This window comes from Nylanderia fulva, unplaced genomic scaffold (genome assembly GCF_048542155.1).
Source record: "Nylanderia fulva isolate GAGA-0341 unplaced genomic scaffold, ASM4854215v1 Scaffold34, whole genome shotgun sequence".
Taxonomy (NCBI): Eukaryota; Metazoa; Arthropoda; class Insecta; order Hymenoptera; family Formicidae; genus Nylanderia; species Nylanderia fulva.
The window spans coordinates 1,445,299-1,465,015 of record NW_028190411.1 but is presented as its reverse complement, the minus strand read 5'-3'; the positions used below and the strand labels follow the sequence as shown (position 1 = coordinate 1,465,015).

At 35.1% G+C, this 19,717-nt stretch overlaps 1 protein-coding gene across 13 annotated transcripts in view; it reads right to left on the bottom strand.

Moving 5' to 3' along the window:
- LOC114937490 (uncharacterized) overlaps window positions 1–19,717 on the bottom strand; it is a 47,704-nt gene that overhangs the window by 15,136 nt on the left and 12,851 nt on the right. For 11 of the 13 annotated variants that reach the window (XR_014925240.1, XR_014925241.1, XM_085485081.1 and 8 more), the window contains exons 2-6: window positions 5,665–5,978; window positions 4,635–4,925; window positions 919–1,107; window positions 321–828; window positions 13–246 (exon numbers count right to left, since the gene is read on the bottom strand). Coding sequence is in view for 11 of the 13 variants with exons in the window: in XM_085485081.1 (XP_085341207.1) it covers window positions 13–246; window positions 321–828; window positions 919–1,107; window positions 4,635–4,925; window positions 5,665–5,936 (1,494 nt within the window). In the remaining 2 variants the exon portion in view is untranslated. The remainder of the gene's footprint in view (window positions 1–12; window positions 247–320; window positions 829–918; window positions 1,108–4,634; window positions 4,926–5,664; window positions 5,979–19,717) is intronic. The other 2 variants (XM_085485082.1, XM_085485086.1) reach the window with 2 other exon arrangements.

The window sequence follows — 19,717 nt, the reverse complement described above, 5'->3', positions numbered from 1 at the left end:
TGTATCTTTTACCTCATTATGATTTGGCGTTGTTGGTAATACTCTTTGCGGAAAACCAGGCCTTGGTGTCATATACATTGAAGGCGACGATAATAAGCTAGGAAGCTGTGTATTTTCACGAACTCCATAACGCCTCGGACTGCCAGAATACTGAGCTATTGGTAATTCACCAATGACCCTCGCAACTTTATGATTACGTTCTGGAGATGGGGAATCTGCCTCGCAATCGCTCGCTGGTGTAACAACCTGTAAAATGCGAAAGATTTGTAAAAATCCTTTAATAATACATTGTTATACGTATATTTATCGCACATTATTACTTTGAAAAATTCTGAAGTATTGCGGTGATATGCTGTTGTAGGACTAGGAGTACTCCCAACACTGGAGCTCGGTGGTTCCGGGGCAATACGACCTCTTTGAGAATCGTCCGTTTCCAAGTCGACACTCGATGCTGTAATTTGGTTCGTATTGCTCGCCAAATCTAATCTTAGCCCTTGCCAGTTGTCATCGATATCATCAAAAACCACAACTTCACCATCACTGACAATTGCCATACTTCTCGCAGGTGTATTGTGATTTGATTGATAATCTATGCAACTCTTTGGTAATCCATAGTCCAGGTCGGTAATACTTTTTGGTATGGTATATTCTACATTATTGCTATTCAAAATTGAATCATAATTAATTATGCGATTGCTACGGTTGCTCTTAGGTGAGTCATAATCCAGAATGGATTTTGTGGGGTTGCGTCGCACCGAGTGTACCTCAGAGGCAAACACAGTCTCTGTCACTTCTCGATTTGCGCGTTGCTTCCTGGTTTCACCACATCTGAAAATCATCGTCATGATTAGTGACAATCCATTATACAGAGTATTACAAAAAAACTTAAGACTGTATTGTCAAAAGAAATTTAATTACCGGCTTCGTAATTCCCATATGGTCTGTGTGCTAGGGGACTTGTTATTCTTCTTAACAGACAACTTATTATCAGTTTGAATGTCCTCGTTATTTATAGAATTTGATGCAGCCAGAAATCTTGATTTTCTAGCCGCTACCTTTCCTCTGCTTTGTGAGAATACTTCTCGACCACCAGCAATTTCTATAATTCTGTGGAGATAATACAAGAATTACTACATATGTTTACAATGTGTTTCTCAGATTTTACAGAACAACAGAGAATTTGACACTAATTTATAAAAATCTTATGTGAATTTTAATACATATGTTACTTTGCAATAATCATGTGCAAGTTCAATAACATACTTATTGTGTCATTTATTTTGAAAATAAACACAAGACAAAGAAGAAAGATTTCAACTTTATCAAATTTAGTGCATCTTAAAGATGATCTAACGTCACTATATACACTTTACAAAAACATTTTGCATAAATTTATTTATACCGATATCAATCTGACGAGGATAAATCAAAAACTGTGCGATAAAGTTATAAATCTCGATGAGTTGTAATTCTTGAAAGTTAAGTACGCGATGTTTGCACAACGTATCGCATTTCCGAGTGAATAAATTTCAGGCTTATCGCGGAGAAACGATAGCGCTGGGAGATGAAGTCGCGCGTGACAGGCGAGAGTTAACCCCCAAAAAATTTGACGCGTGATGCCCCACCGTAAAATTTACGCACCGTTCGCCTGTAATAAAACCTCCGTCGACGAATAATCTCGGCTTTACGCGCTTATGCGAGCGATGTTCATCGATTTTCGGCCTCCGCTCGAACCTGGAATGATTTATTGAAAAATAATCATCGGTCCCCAACTGAGAGTCTCAACGATGACGGCGAAGACGTATATCCGCGCGAGAAAATCCGGCGCGAGTTTTAAGCCAGTAATTCCCGCCGCGCCCATCTGGACGCGCTTCCATCGTCTTCCGAACATCCGATTTTATCCTAGCAAAAAACTCTCGAAATGCTTTCGAATATATGAAGATTCACCGCGATAATAAAGGTGAAAAAGAGACGATATGGAGAAAATGCAATTATTAAAAAACAAAAAAAAAAATATATATATATATAATAAATAAATAAAATAAATTACAAAAAATTAATTAAACTAAATAAATCAAAAATTATTTTAATTTAATTTAAAAAAATAGTAAATTCATTTCTCGATCTGTTTTATTTTTTTCGAGCTTATCTTGACGATTTGTAAAATAAAAAATGCTTAATTTCTCTCATATGAAGCTTTTTCTTATATTTGCGACTATTTGTTGATCATTAAAAAATTGCATTTCTCGAATTTGTTATATTTAATCTCTCTTTATATAAAACTAAAATTTCAAACAAATATATTTCCCTCCATAAAAGCATAATTTCTCCTGATATAATAATTCCTTTTTTACTCTTATCGTAGTGAGAATCTTCATATACTTCGTATTAGTGGCTATTTTTGTCTTATCACTATATCAATTGCAGAATAAAAAAGAAGATAAAAATGCATCTCTCAATCTTTACTTTACTTCCGAGCTTATCTCGGCGATTTGTATAAAATCAAAATCACGAAGAAAGCATTGAAATTGAATGACTTCTTCCTACGTTCCGGATTGTGCAGTAAACTCAAGATATTCGAGATGGAAATATAAATCTCAAATTCCTACTACAGGTAGACACAGACTATGCAAAACGCAATTCAAAAAAAATGCAGATATAAAAGCAATTGATCGCTTCGAATATTCCGCTCGGATATGAAAGAGCGAAAACTTATTTTACGTGCTGTGAAATTTTTTTTTAACTGGACATCTCGTCGAAATTATCGAATTCAAAGTTATCGGGCATATCCGGTAGTCAATATCAGTATCGATATGATGCGCTTCAGCAAATCTGAATCGAACGTCGAATATAGCTGAAAATAATACGTATATCTGTACATACATTTCTACCTATATTGATATATCGATAAGTTCCAATCGATTAGCGATTAATGATAGCCTGAGTGATATCAGAAATGGCAATTCCTTACATTTATTCAATAACAAAAATAATATCTTTACTCGAAGCGATGCACTTGAAACAACTTTTAGGAAATTTTTTGATTGTCCAAACATCTTCATTCTATCAGCTTTGTTTTTTTACAGAGGAAAAAATTTGAAAAATGTATTACGTTGTCACATATAAATGTAGAGTTCCTGAAGAGCACCGCATGTGCAGCTTGAGGAAGCACGCAAGGAGTTATCACCGACGACGAAGACATTTCCGGAACGAAATCTCTCTCACCCGCAAGAAGGAAAAATAGTTACCACGGGCGGGTATTATACAGGATGTTTCTAGATTTATATCAGATATTTTAAGGGCCTATTCTAGCAAAAGTTCCCGTAACATGGGTCCAAAAATGGAAATATTTTTCGATTTTTTCTCCCTTAATTTTAGAGGGTTACAATTCGGAGAAAACGCATTTTTTGGACCCATGTTTATAGAAACGTTTTCTTTTATTTTCACTCCTAGAACCCGCCCTTAAAATCTTTGACATAGTTTTAGAAACGCTCTGTATACGAGCGTATTGACTTTGTTTGCTATACATCGGGCAATACTCGTATTAACGTAGCGAGGTAGAGAGAAGCTGATATTTGAGTGACATTTCCTCTCGCGGAGTATTAAGCTTGAAATTAACGCCCCGTTGAATGTACACGAACAACTGTGTCAGATTGTGAAACCTGTGGAGTTGTATATCGGCTATGAAAACTGAACGCTCTCTCGTGTCCACGTGCAAACTTGTATAGATACATTTAAAGACCCAAACGTCACATACAAATGGACTTTCATCGTCGACCGATGTTCCCCGTCGTATATAAACGCGCAATCCGCTCGAATTTAATGCCGCCAGTGATAGGAAACGTAACACATTTTTGCGTGTACACAGGTGTTCGTATATACCTCGACTTTACAGCCTTGTTATCGATTTTTATGCAATTTAGCCGTTCGACTCAACATTCTCTTCAACTCGCACCCTCTAATTAAGTTTAATCTCTATTTTAACTCACTTCTGTTTTACATATTAAAATCGTGACCTATTTCGAACTTTCCATGGTTTTTAATTAATTATATATATAATTATTATTTATACACACATACATATTTCTTACGTTATCTAAATTTTATTTAAAAAAAAGTTAAACAAAAATTTACTACAAATATGCATTTTGTTTTGAAATAATTAACTAGAGTTTACAATTTTTTTACACATTAAAAAATATTTTCTTCAAAAACGAAAATATTTAATTTTATATATTACTTTTTCCCGCAATTAGCAAAAAAATTTCAAGAGTATCATATATGTATACACAATGATGCAAAGCACGATTAATTCGATTATTTCACAATTTTAAAAATTGTAAAAATATAAAGGCGACTTTCTCAATACCAGTTTTATTTAAAATCTCGAGAATCTTAAATGCGGCTACCATATTGATAATCAATAAAATAAATAATTTGTTCACGAATAATTAAAATCCGGCAGAAATGTTTTAAGTCACATTCTACAGAGTAGAAATACTTTAACGTTTACCTCAAGTCTATCAAAATGGATCGCCGCATAAAATAACTTCTCGTTGAATAAATAAATAAATTGACGAATCGGCGCTCATCCCTTATAAGGCTAATTGAATTTCCGCGTCGCAATCCGTTACCTCGAATCCCGGAGTTTATAGCTGGGGCCTCCTTTCGCCGAGGTAAGGATATACACGGGGCTCTCCTCCGGTCCGCTGTCATCCTGCTGTGATTGTCCCTGATGATCGCTACCCGGCAGACTCCCGTATTGGGGCGCATCCTCGCTGCGTCCCGACGCCGAGGACGAGCTCGACGAAAGCGGCTTCGTGGCGTGCGGCAGCTGGCCCTCGACCGTGAAACTGGGCACCACGCTCGCCGTCCTACGGGACAGCGAACCTGATTTTTTTCTGCCATTCGCTCGTTTCCTATACCTACGAACGTAACTTGGCACTTTTAACAGTCGGCAATCGTGTTGAAATATTTTTTTTTTAAATAATATAATAATAATAATTAAAAGAAAAGATTCTCTTCAACTATTTTTCATGTGGCGAAAATTGGTAGCGTGTGTACTGTCATAATTAAGGAATGCGAAGGAATAATTAAGGAGCGCGGACGGAGTAATGCGTCTGTTGAAAAAAATTATCCGAATGGGGGGTTTATTAATGGAAATTTATATGAATTTTACTCTAAAAAAAAGATGATAAACCAACACACATTCGCCTACAAATTAAATTATTTTGTCACACAACGTGCAGCTTTTTATCTTCATTCTGCACGTCTGTTCCATCTGGCTCCTCAATTAAGTAATTAGCTAGCCACATTACCACGCATCATGTTAAGCAGAAAATAATAGAGAAATGAGTAGAAATGAAACTCTTTTCCATATCTTATACATATCTGTAACGAAGTCGCTCATTATAAAAAAAAATCGTTAAAAAGTCAACGCTCGCGATCCTTATTCAACTCTCCAGCTCTGCCAATAGAATTATACATCGGGATCAAATTCCGAAATACGTTCCGCGTATCGGATCCATCAATCTGAATATCCTAAATCCTCGAGAAAGGAGGAAGGGAAGGAACATCCGACCGGTAGTTCGCAACCTTGCAGTTCTTCCGGGATATTCCCGAATTAATCCGAGCGTCCCGCGCCGGTAAATGGATTAAACTTGCCTGTCGGAGGTGTCACGCTCGAGGTCGATCATGTCGTCCGATATCGCGGAGACGCTCGTCGACGTGGAGGCGATGGTGACAGCGGCGGCGGCGGCTGTTGCGGTGGTCGCGGCGGTGGCGGTGGTGATAGCGGCGGCCTCCGTCTGGCAGGGGCTGTCATGCGGCTGCTGCTGGCTGCTCTGCGTGGAGGCCCCCGGGGGTGGGCCGCCCCTAGGCCGGCATTTCGGAAAGAGTCGGTTCAAGTCGGCGTTCTCCAAGATCAGACTTGTCATCGCCACGGCGCGTTCATGTCTCGCAGCAGGATGTCCATTCTACTGCGGGCACGGAGAGAAGAATTCATGTTAAACGCAATTCTTTCTGTGTGTCATGTAATATATATATACCTACAATATGTACAGGGTGTTTCGAAAATTATGCTTAGAGATTTTGAGGGTGTACTCTAGAAATCAAAATAAGGAAAAAGTTCCCCTAAAGAAATGGGTCCAAATTATAAAAAATTCTTTTTCATTTCTTCCCCCAAAGGGAATTTTTTTTTCTTTTTGACCCCTAAAATATGCCTTTAAAATCTCTGACATAATTTTAGAAACATCTTGTATATATGTCCTGGGATTATTCAGAGACGATTTTTCTTCAGCCAAAATGTCGAAGGTCATCATTTTTTGCATGTTCCCAATTTTTGCCATAATGTATCTTTGTAATTAGCTTCAAATTAAAATTCTATTAAAGTTAATTCTACCTGAAATTAATCAGAGAATGTGGTTTTGTTAATATTTTATTTCCACAAGGCTTAGTTTGTGAATAACTCTTTATTTTCAATTGCTTATTATTAAAAAATTATTAGTGCCTCGACATTTTCACTGAGGAAAATCGTCTCCAAATAATCCCAGGAATCTACTATTAAAATAACTGAGACACCCTGTATACAGAACTGTCGCGAAGCGTATTTTACAGAATTTTCAGTTCTCTTTCTTTCAATGTTGTCGCGAAACTCTCTGACAGTTGTTTGTTCTTTTTAGTCACCTGCAGTCAAGTATCATACAAAATGATACGTACAATTTGTTTCCTTTCTTCTTCGGAAACTGAATGATATATTTTCATAAAATGATATCTTGCGCGATACACGAATGTCTCTTTAATTTATGATTGATTGGCGGTTGATGAACGAAAAGGTTTCGATAAATTGCGTATTTTATAAAAATAATACATGTGCGTTTGTTTTAGGTAATTTTAAATAGATTTATTGATGTACAGTTTGGAAATAATATATTTATTTCCATCTAACTTTTCCCCGAAATACATCTCATGTGGAATCGCAATGCACAATTGCGATTTTAGAACAGAGTTTAATTAAATTTGCGTCAATCAGTTTATACCTTAAAATACATTTCATGACATTTACGTTATAATTGTGCAAAAAAAAAAAATACGATTCAATACCGCATAAAATTTTATCTTTTATTGCAGTGTTTTGCTCAAATTTGTTATAACAAGTGCTTACTATTGTAAAGAAAAACGAGCGACTATTTCTAAAGCAAACTTGCATAGTGAATGGAAAAAATCAATATCAATATATAACGAGAATCGATGAGTGAAATCAACAAACATTTCATATTTTGCATGTTTATATCTCAATTTTGCGTCAACTTTAATCGATCAATTAATAGAATATTAAGAAATTTTCTATCCAAGATTGAGTTTGACATACAAAATTTTCTCCTTTGTTCGTCTCGGTCTGACCTCGCTCTAACGACTCTTTAATATAAACCTTGGGTAGATCGTGATATATTTATATATATAATATAGTGCGATACCGTACGATTTATTCTGTTTGTTAAATCTCTTCGGTAAAAAAAACTGCTTTCGAATAATCAAAAGGGGTCATCGCGTCGGGATGTGTCCCACCGCGATTTTCAGCTCGCTCTCCGGATATGTCGGATGAAAAATTTCACCCTCTTCCGTTTGTCCTAACGAGGTCGTGGATTCGTGAGAACAACATTCGCGCTCTCAACCACTCGCCACTCGTACCCGCGACACCGCAAAAGTGTGATACTTCATGTGTCGCGATGTTCAAAGGGGTTGGAAGCATCCCCTGATTGGGGATGAGGATGAGGTCAGTAGTATTCGAGGGCACGAGAATGGATAAATCGACTTCTTTGTGACGTTGCTCTCAAAGTTATCGAGATAAACTATTCGTTTACGTCGCGTAAAAGTGATCGCGATAAGTGTATTGATGCTAATAAAATTAATTACTAAATCGCTGAAATTTTTGGGACAAATCGAGATTCGAAGAATAGAGTCTTGATGTAAAACGAAAATATATATGTGAGATGTAACTATTGTAATATTCGCAAGAAAATTTATTAAAATATTGGATAAAGGTATTGTTTCTTATAAGTATTGAAAATGTTGAAAACAAGATATATATTATCGCGATATTAAATTATCATAAAAGATATTGATTTCGATATGCAGAATATTAATTTTCTCTGTGTTATATTAAATTTCTCATACACACATACATACACTGAAAAAATTGTTAACTTAATTTAACTTTTCAATTATATATTAAATAATATTTTAAATGAATAACATAACATTTTGTTAATTAAACATATAAAAATATTTAAATTAAATATATATATATATATATGACATTAAATCTAACAAAACATATTGTATTTGACTCAAATATTAATATATATTCAATTAACAAAATAGTAATTTAGCAATTTATTTTCAGTGTATATATATATACCTGATTATTTATTTTTCTAATATAATTAAAAAATCTCGTGAGCTTGAAAAATATTCTTTCTCCGAGGAACGTTTGTATACTTTGCGTTAAATATGAACTTCAAAAGAAGAGAGCTTTCAAGAAAATACAATAGGAAAATTTGTGTTTTTTTTTTTGTTAAAAACGGTTTCCGTTAAAATTTTTGTGTTAAATATTTAACACATTCATGTGTTAATTTAACATGTTGTTATTGTGTTAATTGAACTTAAATGTTAAATTATTAAAACTATCTATTTTTAATTTTACACAATAAACGTTCTGTTTTAGTGACAAGATTTATCTGTTCAAATTTGCAGGCAAAAATGTTAATTTTTTATTTTATAAGTAGAGATGATAAAATCTAAAATTAACATATTTTTAGGTCATTTTTACATTAAAACATTTTACACGAAATTTATTTTAAATTACTTGAAGGTTTGCATTTATCTTGAGTTAAAAAATTAACACAATATATTTGTGTCTCCATTTAACACATCATGTCAAATTAACACAAAAAATTCTGTGGCTCGTTTGAGATATGTCTTTAATATAAATTTTTCAACTGTGAAGACTGACGGGGTGTTAATCATCCCTGACAAGCTGCTTAGTATTCTTTCATTTGACAACAGATGCTCGCGCGTATATATGTAATATATTTACACACATACATATATGTACTCTTCGGCGAGACAACTTTGTCGGCAGTTTCTTCCTCTCGTAAAATTTGCGAGAGCAAACGGTTATTCCGAAACTCAAGTTATTACCTGGCCGCGCGAGCTGTTATGCACCAACCAACCAACCAACCAACCAACACGCCACGAACTTTCCTACATCGAATTTATTGTTATGCAGCAACTCCGATCTGTAAGCGGAAGTCTCGTCGGGTAGGCGCGCGCGATGAACTTTACGCTTTTAATTAACACCACTTTTCCCGCGCGGTACTTATGGAAATTCCATACTGTCAGCGCGACGTCTCTCCATCGTAGAGTTATGTTAACTCGAGTCCGTCTTGAGAGAAGCTAAGGGAGGCGTTACGCGTTTTAAGTTCCTATACATAGGAGAATTGCGAATTCAATTTGAGAGATAGTGAGTAAACAAGAATACCTCGAGGTTCGGAGTCGCGCCGTTTGAAGTTTGTTCCGTCCTCGGGAAAATCTCGCCTAGACGGGAGAGTTCTGCTTATAAATAAATATCTCATTTTTCGATAGGAGAGAATTTCGAGCGTGGAATTTCGTATCTCGACGATGAGTGTCGAAAGTTGAATACGTCAAAATTATATGGAATAAGATTATCGATCGGGAGGAGCAGAAGTGGACAATATAATATTTGAAATGAAAGGTAGAAGTATATTTAGGTAGAAAATATTCAATTATATTATACATAGTTTTTCGTTGCGAAATAATCAATCAGCGTTAATTAAAATCTTATTTAAAATATCTAATTAACTGTCGAATCAGAAATAAATACTTTAAATATGCATTTCTCAGACTTTCTTTACAAACTTAAAACAGATATGCTTCTAAGTAATATCAATTAAATTAATTATATTTATTTAATATTATACGCATTTACATGCTATTAATTCTTGTTATTTATTAATATATATATCGTTTAATCAAGATAAGGGAAAGAGGGAAAAACAAGGATTACAGACGCATTCGGTTTGGCTCGATATCATTCGGCTCACAGCTATTTATCTTTCGCGATGTGTGTGTATATGTAACTGTCAAATTATGACATTTATCTGGAGAAACAAATAGCTGTGAGCCGAGTGATACCGAGTTCAAGCGAATGAGCCAAAATTGCTTGACCGAAATTACCCCTTATCGTTAATCTCAACTTGTACAAGATTTCGTTTATATTATTTTAAGGTCGGTGAAACAGACGAATATATTCCCAACTCGAAATTCTCTCATCGAAAAAAATAAGATATTACAATACTATACATAAACATTTCAAAAAAAATGTTTTAATGCAAGAAATTATTGATGAAAACTTCAAATGTTCTTTCGAATAAAATTTTCTGATAATATAATTCCTCTTCAGACAATTTCAATTATCGCATTTCAAATAAATGTCTGCTATGCGCTTGTACCTGTCATTTCTTCATAGAAAATAAGAAATATCTTATAAAATAAAATTGTAAAACAAGACAAATTTTTAAACTAAAAAAACTCACATTTTTTCGAGTAATTTGGTTTTCTACTCTGAAGACTCAACTAATTTAGACGATTATTTCGCACGATGAAAAGCGCGCGTAGGCGGAACGATTGGAAGTGTATTACAATAGATGCTCAATTTTCGAAATCGTATCCTGATTTATGATAGGGAAGGCGACAGGAGGGATGAGGATTACTATACGCACGTGTATGAGTCATTCGCCCACGCGATTCATTCGCCCCTTTAATTCATATATGCGCGGTGCATGAGTCAGCGCTGAATTACGGGGATAAAAGAGCGAATGACCGGCCGTGTATTAGTTAGTACATTACAACCCCGTGATATATCGACTCCGCTGCGGAAGCACGTAGCTTGTGGAAGGAACGCGGCACCGTTTCCAGACGGACAGCCGCGTTATTAGTTTCGCATAACTGAACTCGATTTATCCTTTCGCAACAGACATGTTATATACGCGTTCCCGCTGATCGCATTGGCGTTTTCTACTTCGGCAAACCGACGAAAACGTCAGACCGTTCCATTAATTACATGGACGCGTGGTTTGCAAATTTTTCCACCGCATATGCAGAAGAGAAATTTACATAATATAATAGAAAACGTTGTTGTGAAAATGGATTATTAACATATATAAAACTTAAATTATAATATAAATTATATATTTGTTCAGGGAAATGCATTTTTGTAAATATATGCGAATATATAAGAGAGATATATGATCCTGTCATATGTTTCTCGAGATATTAATTTCTGGAAAGTATCTCTGGCACATTAACGTTCTCTTATCAATTTTATTTTTATGTGAGGTATATCTTAAGGCATCGTTAAGCTATTATGATGTGGTACAACAAAAGAAGTATAGTATAATTTTATCAGAAAGATCAGACTTATATATATATATATATATATATATAGATAATGACCAAAGAAATGCCGGAGAGAAATGCTGTTGTGAAAAAAGAAATTATATTTTGCCTGCCCTCTTGGAATCATTAAAAAAGAATTAAGCATTTCTTCTCCTTTGAATAAACATTGGAATTTATATTTGCATATTTAATAAAAAAATAAAATTCAATAATGCCTCTTCCTAGACAAAATCCTGCGGACGCTCATGATAAGACTGCACACTACGATAATGTGAAGCAAGACATGAAATAATGCGATTCGTCATGCGATATAAATCGTTATATTCTACATAAATAACCGCATCATTTTCGCGAGACTTGGAGAAAGAAAAGAGGACTTTCGGCTCCTCCCTTGGACGACGCCGCGAAACAATCGGGAATTACAAAAGCACGCGAGCAGCAACGTATACACGATGGCCCAAATAGCGTGTATTTCGTGCCACAGAATCTAGACTTTATATGCACGTTAGAACTTGGAGGAATGAGAACATTCCGTTCCTCGACAGTGATAAAAGTATGTCCGCTTACTTGGAAACGAATCGCGACGATGCTCCAGCAGCCTCTCTCGCGTAACAATGGGACCTCAATGAATCATATGTGATGGGACGTGTGATCACCCAGCAGAATGGAGGAGGATTACACCTGTAAAGCTGACTTTACACGGAGACAAACGTTCGCGTTCCCGTTCGCCTAACGTCTGATCATCTCTCCTATTGTGCTTAATCGCATTGCAAAATCTCTCGTTATTATATTATATTAATGTTATTATATTATATTATGCTTCATTTTTTTAATAATTCCAAGAGGGCAGGAAAAATATAATAATTATTATATATCGCATTATTTCATGTTTTGCTTCACATTATCGCAGTGTAGTCTTATCATCAGCGTCCGCAGGATTTTTTCCAGGAAGAGGCATTATTGAATTTTTTTTAATTTTATTTTAATAAATATGCAAATATATAAATTCCAGTGTTTATTCAAAGGAGAAGAAATGCTTAATTTTTTTAAGGATTCCAAAGGGGCAGGAAAATTTTAATAATTATTACATTTAATAATTATAACTATTTTTATAATAATTATTAAAATTTTCCTGCCCTCTTGGAATCATTAAAAAAATTAAGCATTTCTTCTCCTTATTATATCCTTGTTATTATATTATATTATGCTTAATTTTTTTAATGATTCCAAGGGGGCAGGAAAAATATAATAATTATTATATCCTTTGAATAAACACTGGAATTTATTTGCATATTTAATAAAAAAATAAAATTTTTAAAAATTCAATAATGCCTCAATAAATCCTGCGGACGCTGATGATAAGACTACACTGCGATAACGTGAAGCAAAACATGAAATAATGCGACGACGTAAAAAAAATGTCGACATATTCTCACGTCATTTTTTCGACCGTTTCATCAAGCCCTCGGAGACATCGATAGAATCGTATAAAATAGTGGTGATCTAATAAAGTAGAGGGTAACTGTGGTTGAGTAGTTCTGCTTGAATTTATGGAGCGATAGTTGGCGTAATAAAGATCGAGAACAGCGGCAGGTACCTTAAAAATACGGGAATGCAGTCTCTACAAACGGTTCCACCTACCCTTCTCGTTTCTCCCCTCGTTTTCAACATGGTTTACCGTAGCCATTAATCTGCGATCTATCGTTTAACGCAGGTTTCGAACCTACCCGGGGACAATGGCATATGTATAGACCCGGCTGTCCCAGTAACTCTTCGTCGTGCGATTTCCATTGAAACTACCGCGAATATCGACTTGTTCCTGTTTTCGAACTCTATCAGGGCGCTTTTCATTGGACAAACAAATTTCTCATAGCTCTTAAAGGGGCATGTTCGTTCGGCGCGGCGAAAACGAACGCGTATTCTTTCTTCCTGCGCTTCACCGAGAGCAAAATATGTAATATGCGGAATATTTCGCGCGTATCAAATTAAAGGTGCTCAAAAGAAATGGAAGATAAAAATGAAAAACATAATAGAATTGGCATTGTACTCTTTTTTAAATTTTGCGCGCATGCATAATTGTGTATTTCATACGCGAAATTCCATATAATAGAATTTACATAATTATATATTAAATCAACTCGACGGAATTTCTGTCAAGTTTCAGAAATATGAGACGGATATTTCATTTGTAATGTCTATTTTAAAGAAAGTAGTTTGAGATCTGATGATCCACGGATACTTAATTAATTTTTATTCGTTAATGATAGAAAAAAATAAACACAAAATAATCAAATATAAAAATGTATAGATGTAGACTTTTTTTGTTGACGATTATCGTGCATGAAATATAAGGGGTAAATTTAAAATGAACCGTGAAAAAGGCCAGACTTTCCACACTGATCAAAGATTACGTTCTTGGTTATTTACTTCGAAAGCATTCTGTACATTGAAAAGCGCCTTCTTAGCTATCGACAAGAGGTACCTGGACTCGATAACGAAATTAATAGCCTTCCATAGAATAACGAATGCTGATAAAGACACGATCGAAACTCTCTAGACGATCTCGTTAGATTTATCGTAAAGACATTTTTTATGCAAAACATCTTTTCGAAATTTCAAAGAATTTCGATTTAAAGTTTCTTTCAAACGTCTCCCCCGACGAAGAGGAACGACATAGGGTGTCCAGCAGACTCAATGAAAAAAATTACCTGACTTTTTCAGATTTTTCAAGACCAGAAACTATTTTTTTCCCTAACTTTTTAGTATTATTTTTTCTAAATATATAATATCTATATGATAAATCAATTAAATGTTGAATCATGAAATCCTTGAGATATTTTTGTCAACAATGAAAAGGTTCGAAAGTTAAAACAAAAATTTAAATCAATTCTATACAATCTGCATTATGTACGATAATCAAAACCTTTTTCATTTATATTATATCAAATTTTTTAGTTTCGTCTCTATCAAACACATTGAAATAAAATAACACGACAATGAAAAATATAAATGAACGAACACGCTGTAGATGAATTGATTTTTATAACAACACAGAAAATTAGCGTGCTGGGAGTCAAGAAAAAGTTTATATTTATTTAATAAAAAATTTCAAATTATCGAACCAAATGTAAAATAATATGAAAAAATCCGGATAAATAGTAAAATATTTCCGGACATTTCCAGATTTACAAAATTCCTGGACAATGCCCGGTTTTCCAAATTTCCCTGACCGCTGGACACCCTGAACGAGCAACCGCGCGCTCAAGTCCCGTTAATATAATTCAAGCCGCGTATTGTCAGAGAAAGGAGAGAAGAAGCGGCTTAGCCGACCTACGGAATATCAGCCGCATGAGCGACCGCAGGTATAGGCCGGAGCGTTTTGTGCGCCGCCACCCTTCGTGACAAAGGTAAAATTATTTTCGCCTAGGTCGGTCGGTTGGTTGGTTGGTTAGTCGGCTTGGGAGCTACACACTACAGGGTGAAACTGGTGTCGGGCTCGCTCGCGTGGGACATTATACCGCGGTATATCGCGCACGTATATATAAACGTGTGAGGGCGAGCGAGAGAGCAGAGGGTCGTTGGGGGCGCATAGAGGGTGGCCGAAGTGGTGGCGAGGAAACGGGAGAGTGGAGAGAGAGGGTGGGAACGAGAGGGTCTGGTCTGTGCTTTGCTGAGCAGTGGAATCAATAGGGGGTCACTGGCACCAACAGATACAATCGGCACATTTTGAATCCCGCCGCGCTGCGCCGCGACGTACGTTCGCGTCTATCGCGTGTGTTTTTTTTTTTTTTTTTTTTTAAAGAGCGAGAGATGGTTTTTTGGAGCTGCCCTTTTTTTTTTTTTTTTTTTGAAGGGAGGACGAGCCCTTTTCGGAAGCGACAACGGCGCGCGCAAAGAGGCATCCGACCGAAGTGTCGTCGCTCCGATCGATTGTGACGAATTTGCGGCTCGAGCATAGTGCCGCAAATTCGTCTGCGTTTTCCGCGCGCGGAAAGGTATGTCTCCCTGGGGTGTCCTGTTGCGGCCGAGACCTTTTCGTGACGACCGGGAAGGGAAGAAACAACCCCTTTTCGGACGGTGGCGACTCGACTTCGCGCGTCCGATTTTGTTGAGCCGCGGGAGAGAGCTTTTAATATTGGACCGATGACGAGGAATATAAATTGGCACTTCACTGTAGGATTTAATCGATAAATGGTAATTTTAGACGTTGTATAATTCGATTTGAAACTCGTCAGCGCGCGATGATAAATTTATAAGCAGCGCTGTACGTATTTACCCTTCTCGCGCGACGTCATTAAAACGTTCTCCATTTTGTAATAGCGATCGCGAATCTACACAGTGGACAAATTCCTGTTACATTTAACAGATTTCGTATGTCCCAAACGGTCCACAGAAATTTTTGTGTTGACTTAACATAATATGGATGATGGAGACACAAATATTGTGTTAATATTTTAATACAAAATAAATGCAAAACTTCAAATAATTTGAAATAAATTTTGTGTAAAATTAATATACTTTTAATGTAAGAGTTAACAAAAAATATGTTAATTTTAGATTTTACCATTCCCATTTTTTCTGTAAATTTTAACAGATAAATCTTGTCACTAATAACGCAGCACATATTTATCGTGTAAAATTAAAAATAGATGCACATTGTGTTATTTTTACTTTTTTTCAGTTGTTTTAATAATTTAATATTTAAGTTCAATTAACAGAACAGTAATATATTAAATTAACACATGAATGCGTTAAATATTGAACACAAAAATTTTAACGAGGCCGTTTTTAACAAGAAGACACAAATTTTTCTACTATGTAGTATCACAAATTATGGAAGACACGGATCGTTTTGCGAAATATAATCATTTTTAATTCAATGATTATCGAATTAGTGATCGTTCGCGGCTCGATAATAATAATATATAGCGGCGACAGTGGAGATGTCAATATTGTAAAATATTGATACTTTTAAAAGCATCGGCATATTCAAGATTTATATCCATGTGAAATATCGACACGGATCCAAGATGTCGATGGCGACTAAAAGTATCGATATTTTCCGCATTCAACATGTCGACATATCTGTTACATATTATTTGAATCGCGCGGATGTAGCCTCGCTTCGATGTAAATTCGAAAGCGTTTTGGTTTCGAGCCAATCTAAAAAACACACTTTAATTTATGCAACGTTAATTCAGCGACACGGAAACACTCTTATTCTTGGCTGTCCGCGAGACAGTAATTACGGCAAATCTCATTAACCTTGTTTTCAACTTTGTGTCGTATATATGTATGAATTATGTAAATTACAATTGTGATGTATGTACAATAGCAGAAAGGTTCTTACGAAATCTATTATTCATATGTTACAGTTCATTAAGCAACCATTTATTGACTGATGTTCCTTTTGCCCAGCTCAAAATCGGTTAGTTCTCGAAGAAAAATTAATAATCGTCGTCATCACCTCTTTCGTAACTCTTAATTCTTGAAGCGGGGGATTTTCAATTTGGTCTTAAATTGAAATTGAAAATTTAATTCTCAAAGTGGAGCTTTCATACTCTCGCTTCGTGCTCTCTTTCTCTCTTTCTCTCTCTCTCTCTCTCTCTCTCGTGACGTGTTGTAATAACACGCGTACCTTATTTCGTTGCGCAGACAACAGTTTGTATAAGAGCTAAACAACAATAAAACTTAATTAGTGTACACTTGCTGACCGAACAAATTAAACTGGGAATATTACAAGCTGATAATCAACCGGTTTTTCTCGTTGTTACGCGCGCAAACTGTTGTTTATTTATTTTTTCCTTTCGCCAACTATCGCAAACTGCATTCTGCGATATTAAAAAAGCCCGCGATGCAGAGTAACGCGATCGAATATATATATATATATAAACCACCCATTTTTTTGTAATATAAAAAACTGAAATTTCTCGTTAAAAGTGCCGGACTTTGAGAAGAGTCTCTATCGCTCTCTTTTTACAAAAATCAAAACCACCCTCGTGTTATACCATTTTTATTCTCTACTGTCATATATATGTATAGGGATTCCGAATGTATCTGCTGTACATCGTTCTTTTTTTAAAAGCCGAATCTATATACAATATCGGATAAGTAGCTATATGGATTGACGTATGAGCGCACTTTTCCACCGTATAGTTCTTCCTTATTACGCGATCGCAATCTCGATTCTTCGCATTTGCGCGATTTCCGGAGCAAAAAAACCGCGGTTGGCTCCTTGGATTTCCGCAAATCCAATGAATTTCAAATAATCCCGCTTCTCATGGCCACTTAAGATTATTGACATTCGCCGTGGCGACGTTTGAAATGCCCGACGCGTTTCCATAATCCGATTCAATTAAAAAGAGGACGCTCAAGAGGGATAAAGTGGGAGGAGAAAAAGGAGACAGCTCGAGAATCGGATCAATTCCGCGATCATGCGAGGCGAATGGTCTATAATTTTATGCTCGTTATCTCGCTGAAGGAGAACTTTGATTTATCAAAGAGAGAGCTTGCGCGCGCAAAAAAAAAAGAAAAAGAAAAAGAATCGTAATTAGTCAACTCGACAATCGAAGGTAGACTTCGGATGATTTCATTGGCGCTAATTCAGTGGAACAATATGGATTATCTGGAGTTTCAATGTCTGTGTTTGTGTCTCTGTGTGTCAGCGACCTCCGCAATTATTGCTTTTCTATAAACGAATATATTTCAAAATATATATATATATATTTTGAAGATATATTTATTTAAGATACACAGATGATTACAGCATTATCGGATATGTAGCTGCACTTATATAGTAAAAAGGCTTTCACGACGTTAATTTCAATTATTTTCTTCCATTGATTCGCAATTGAATTAATAAATTATAATTTTTAATGCTAAAATTGAATTTAATAAAATTAAGTATCTCGGCTATTCAGTCTTGAGTAAAATTTGTGTTTAGCAAGAGATGGAATCTAATTAGAATCCATTAAAATAATTCCATTATAAACTGATAACGTTAAATCTGTTCCATCTCGTAGTAATTATGCCATCGAGTCAACTCGTGGAGTTTTATAGAGTCTCATAGAGTATCGGACCTTCGGAGTAATAATGCTGCGGATCTAATGGATTTAATTTAAAGGATCGCGCCCTGACTTGACGGATATATTGTCGGATCGGGACGAGTTATGGGCGAACTTCATACGCGAGCACGTCTCGTCGTGAGATATCGCCGACAGTCGGGTACAAATTAAAGGGATAAATAATAATAAAGGAGAGAAGGAAATAATAAGAGAGAAAGAGTAAAAAGAGAAAAATAACGAGGGGTGGAATTTGGAAATGTCGACCTACTTTCCTCTTTATTTTCCATGTTCAATTTTAGAGAGAATTACACATTTGAGCTGCGATTTTTAATTTGGCACACAATGTGTTCAATAATATTCTATAATATTTATGCATGTATTTAACTTTTTTATTAAATCGTACGATCGTATGGGTTTATATACGTAATATTTCGATAATAGTTACATTTTGATGAAAAATATGCAAAGCACATTTTTTTCATTCTATTTACTTTATTTCGTTTTATTTCATTTTTCGCGGTTTCGGAAAATACTCAAAGGACTTTTTCAAATATACATTTTTATTTTTATAGAATATATTCTTTAGAAATGTTTAAAATTAAATTTGGGTATGTTTAAAATTAATCTGGGAAGAAGTATATTTTTGATGCTTAATGTATTAATAACATGACGGACTATATTATTACATAATATATGATTTGTTGCTTAATGTATTAATAAAATGGCATATTAATGTTAATTCTGGAAACAATCATATTTATTTTTACTTTAGGAAAATCACGTAAATATTGAAATTATACCGAAGATAAATATGTATCATTCAAGTATAGATCATCATGTATCAAATATAAGTATCATTAATAAAATAACAATCAATTTGATATATACATTAATTGATAATATATTGATAAACAATTACTCAATAATTAATATCATGAGAGTCATTTCTCTTGAAGATGGAAAGAAAATCCATCCCGAGAAGGCCATCATCCGAAAAAGTTATAAGAAGTATATTTTTTATGCTTAATGTATATTAATAATATGTAATACTCGTATAACAGGCTATGTTATTACATAATATATGATTTGTTGCTTAATGTATTAATAAAATGGCATGTTAATATTAATTCCGGAAACAATGATTGAACATATTTGTTTTTGCTTTAAGAGAATCA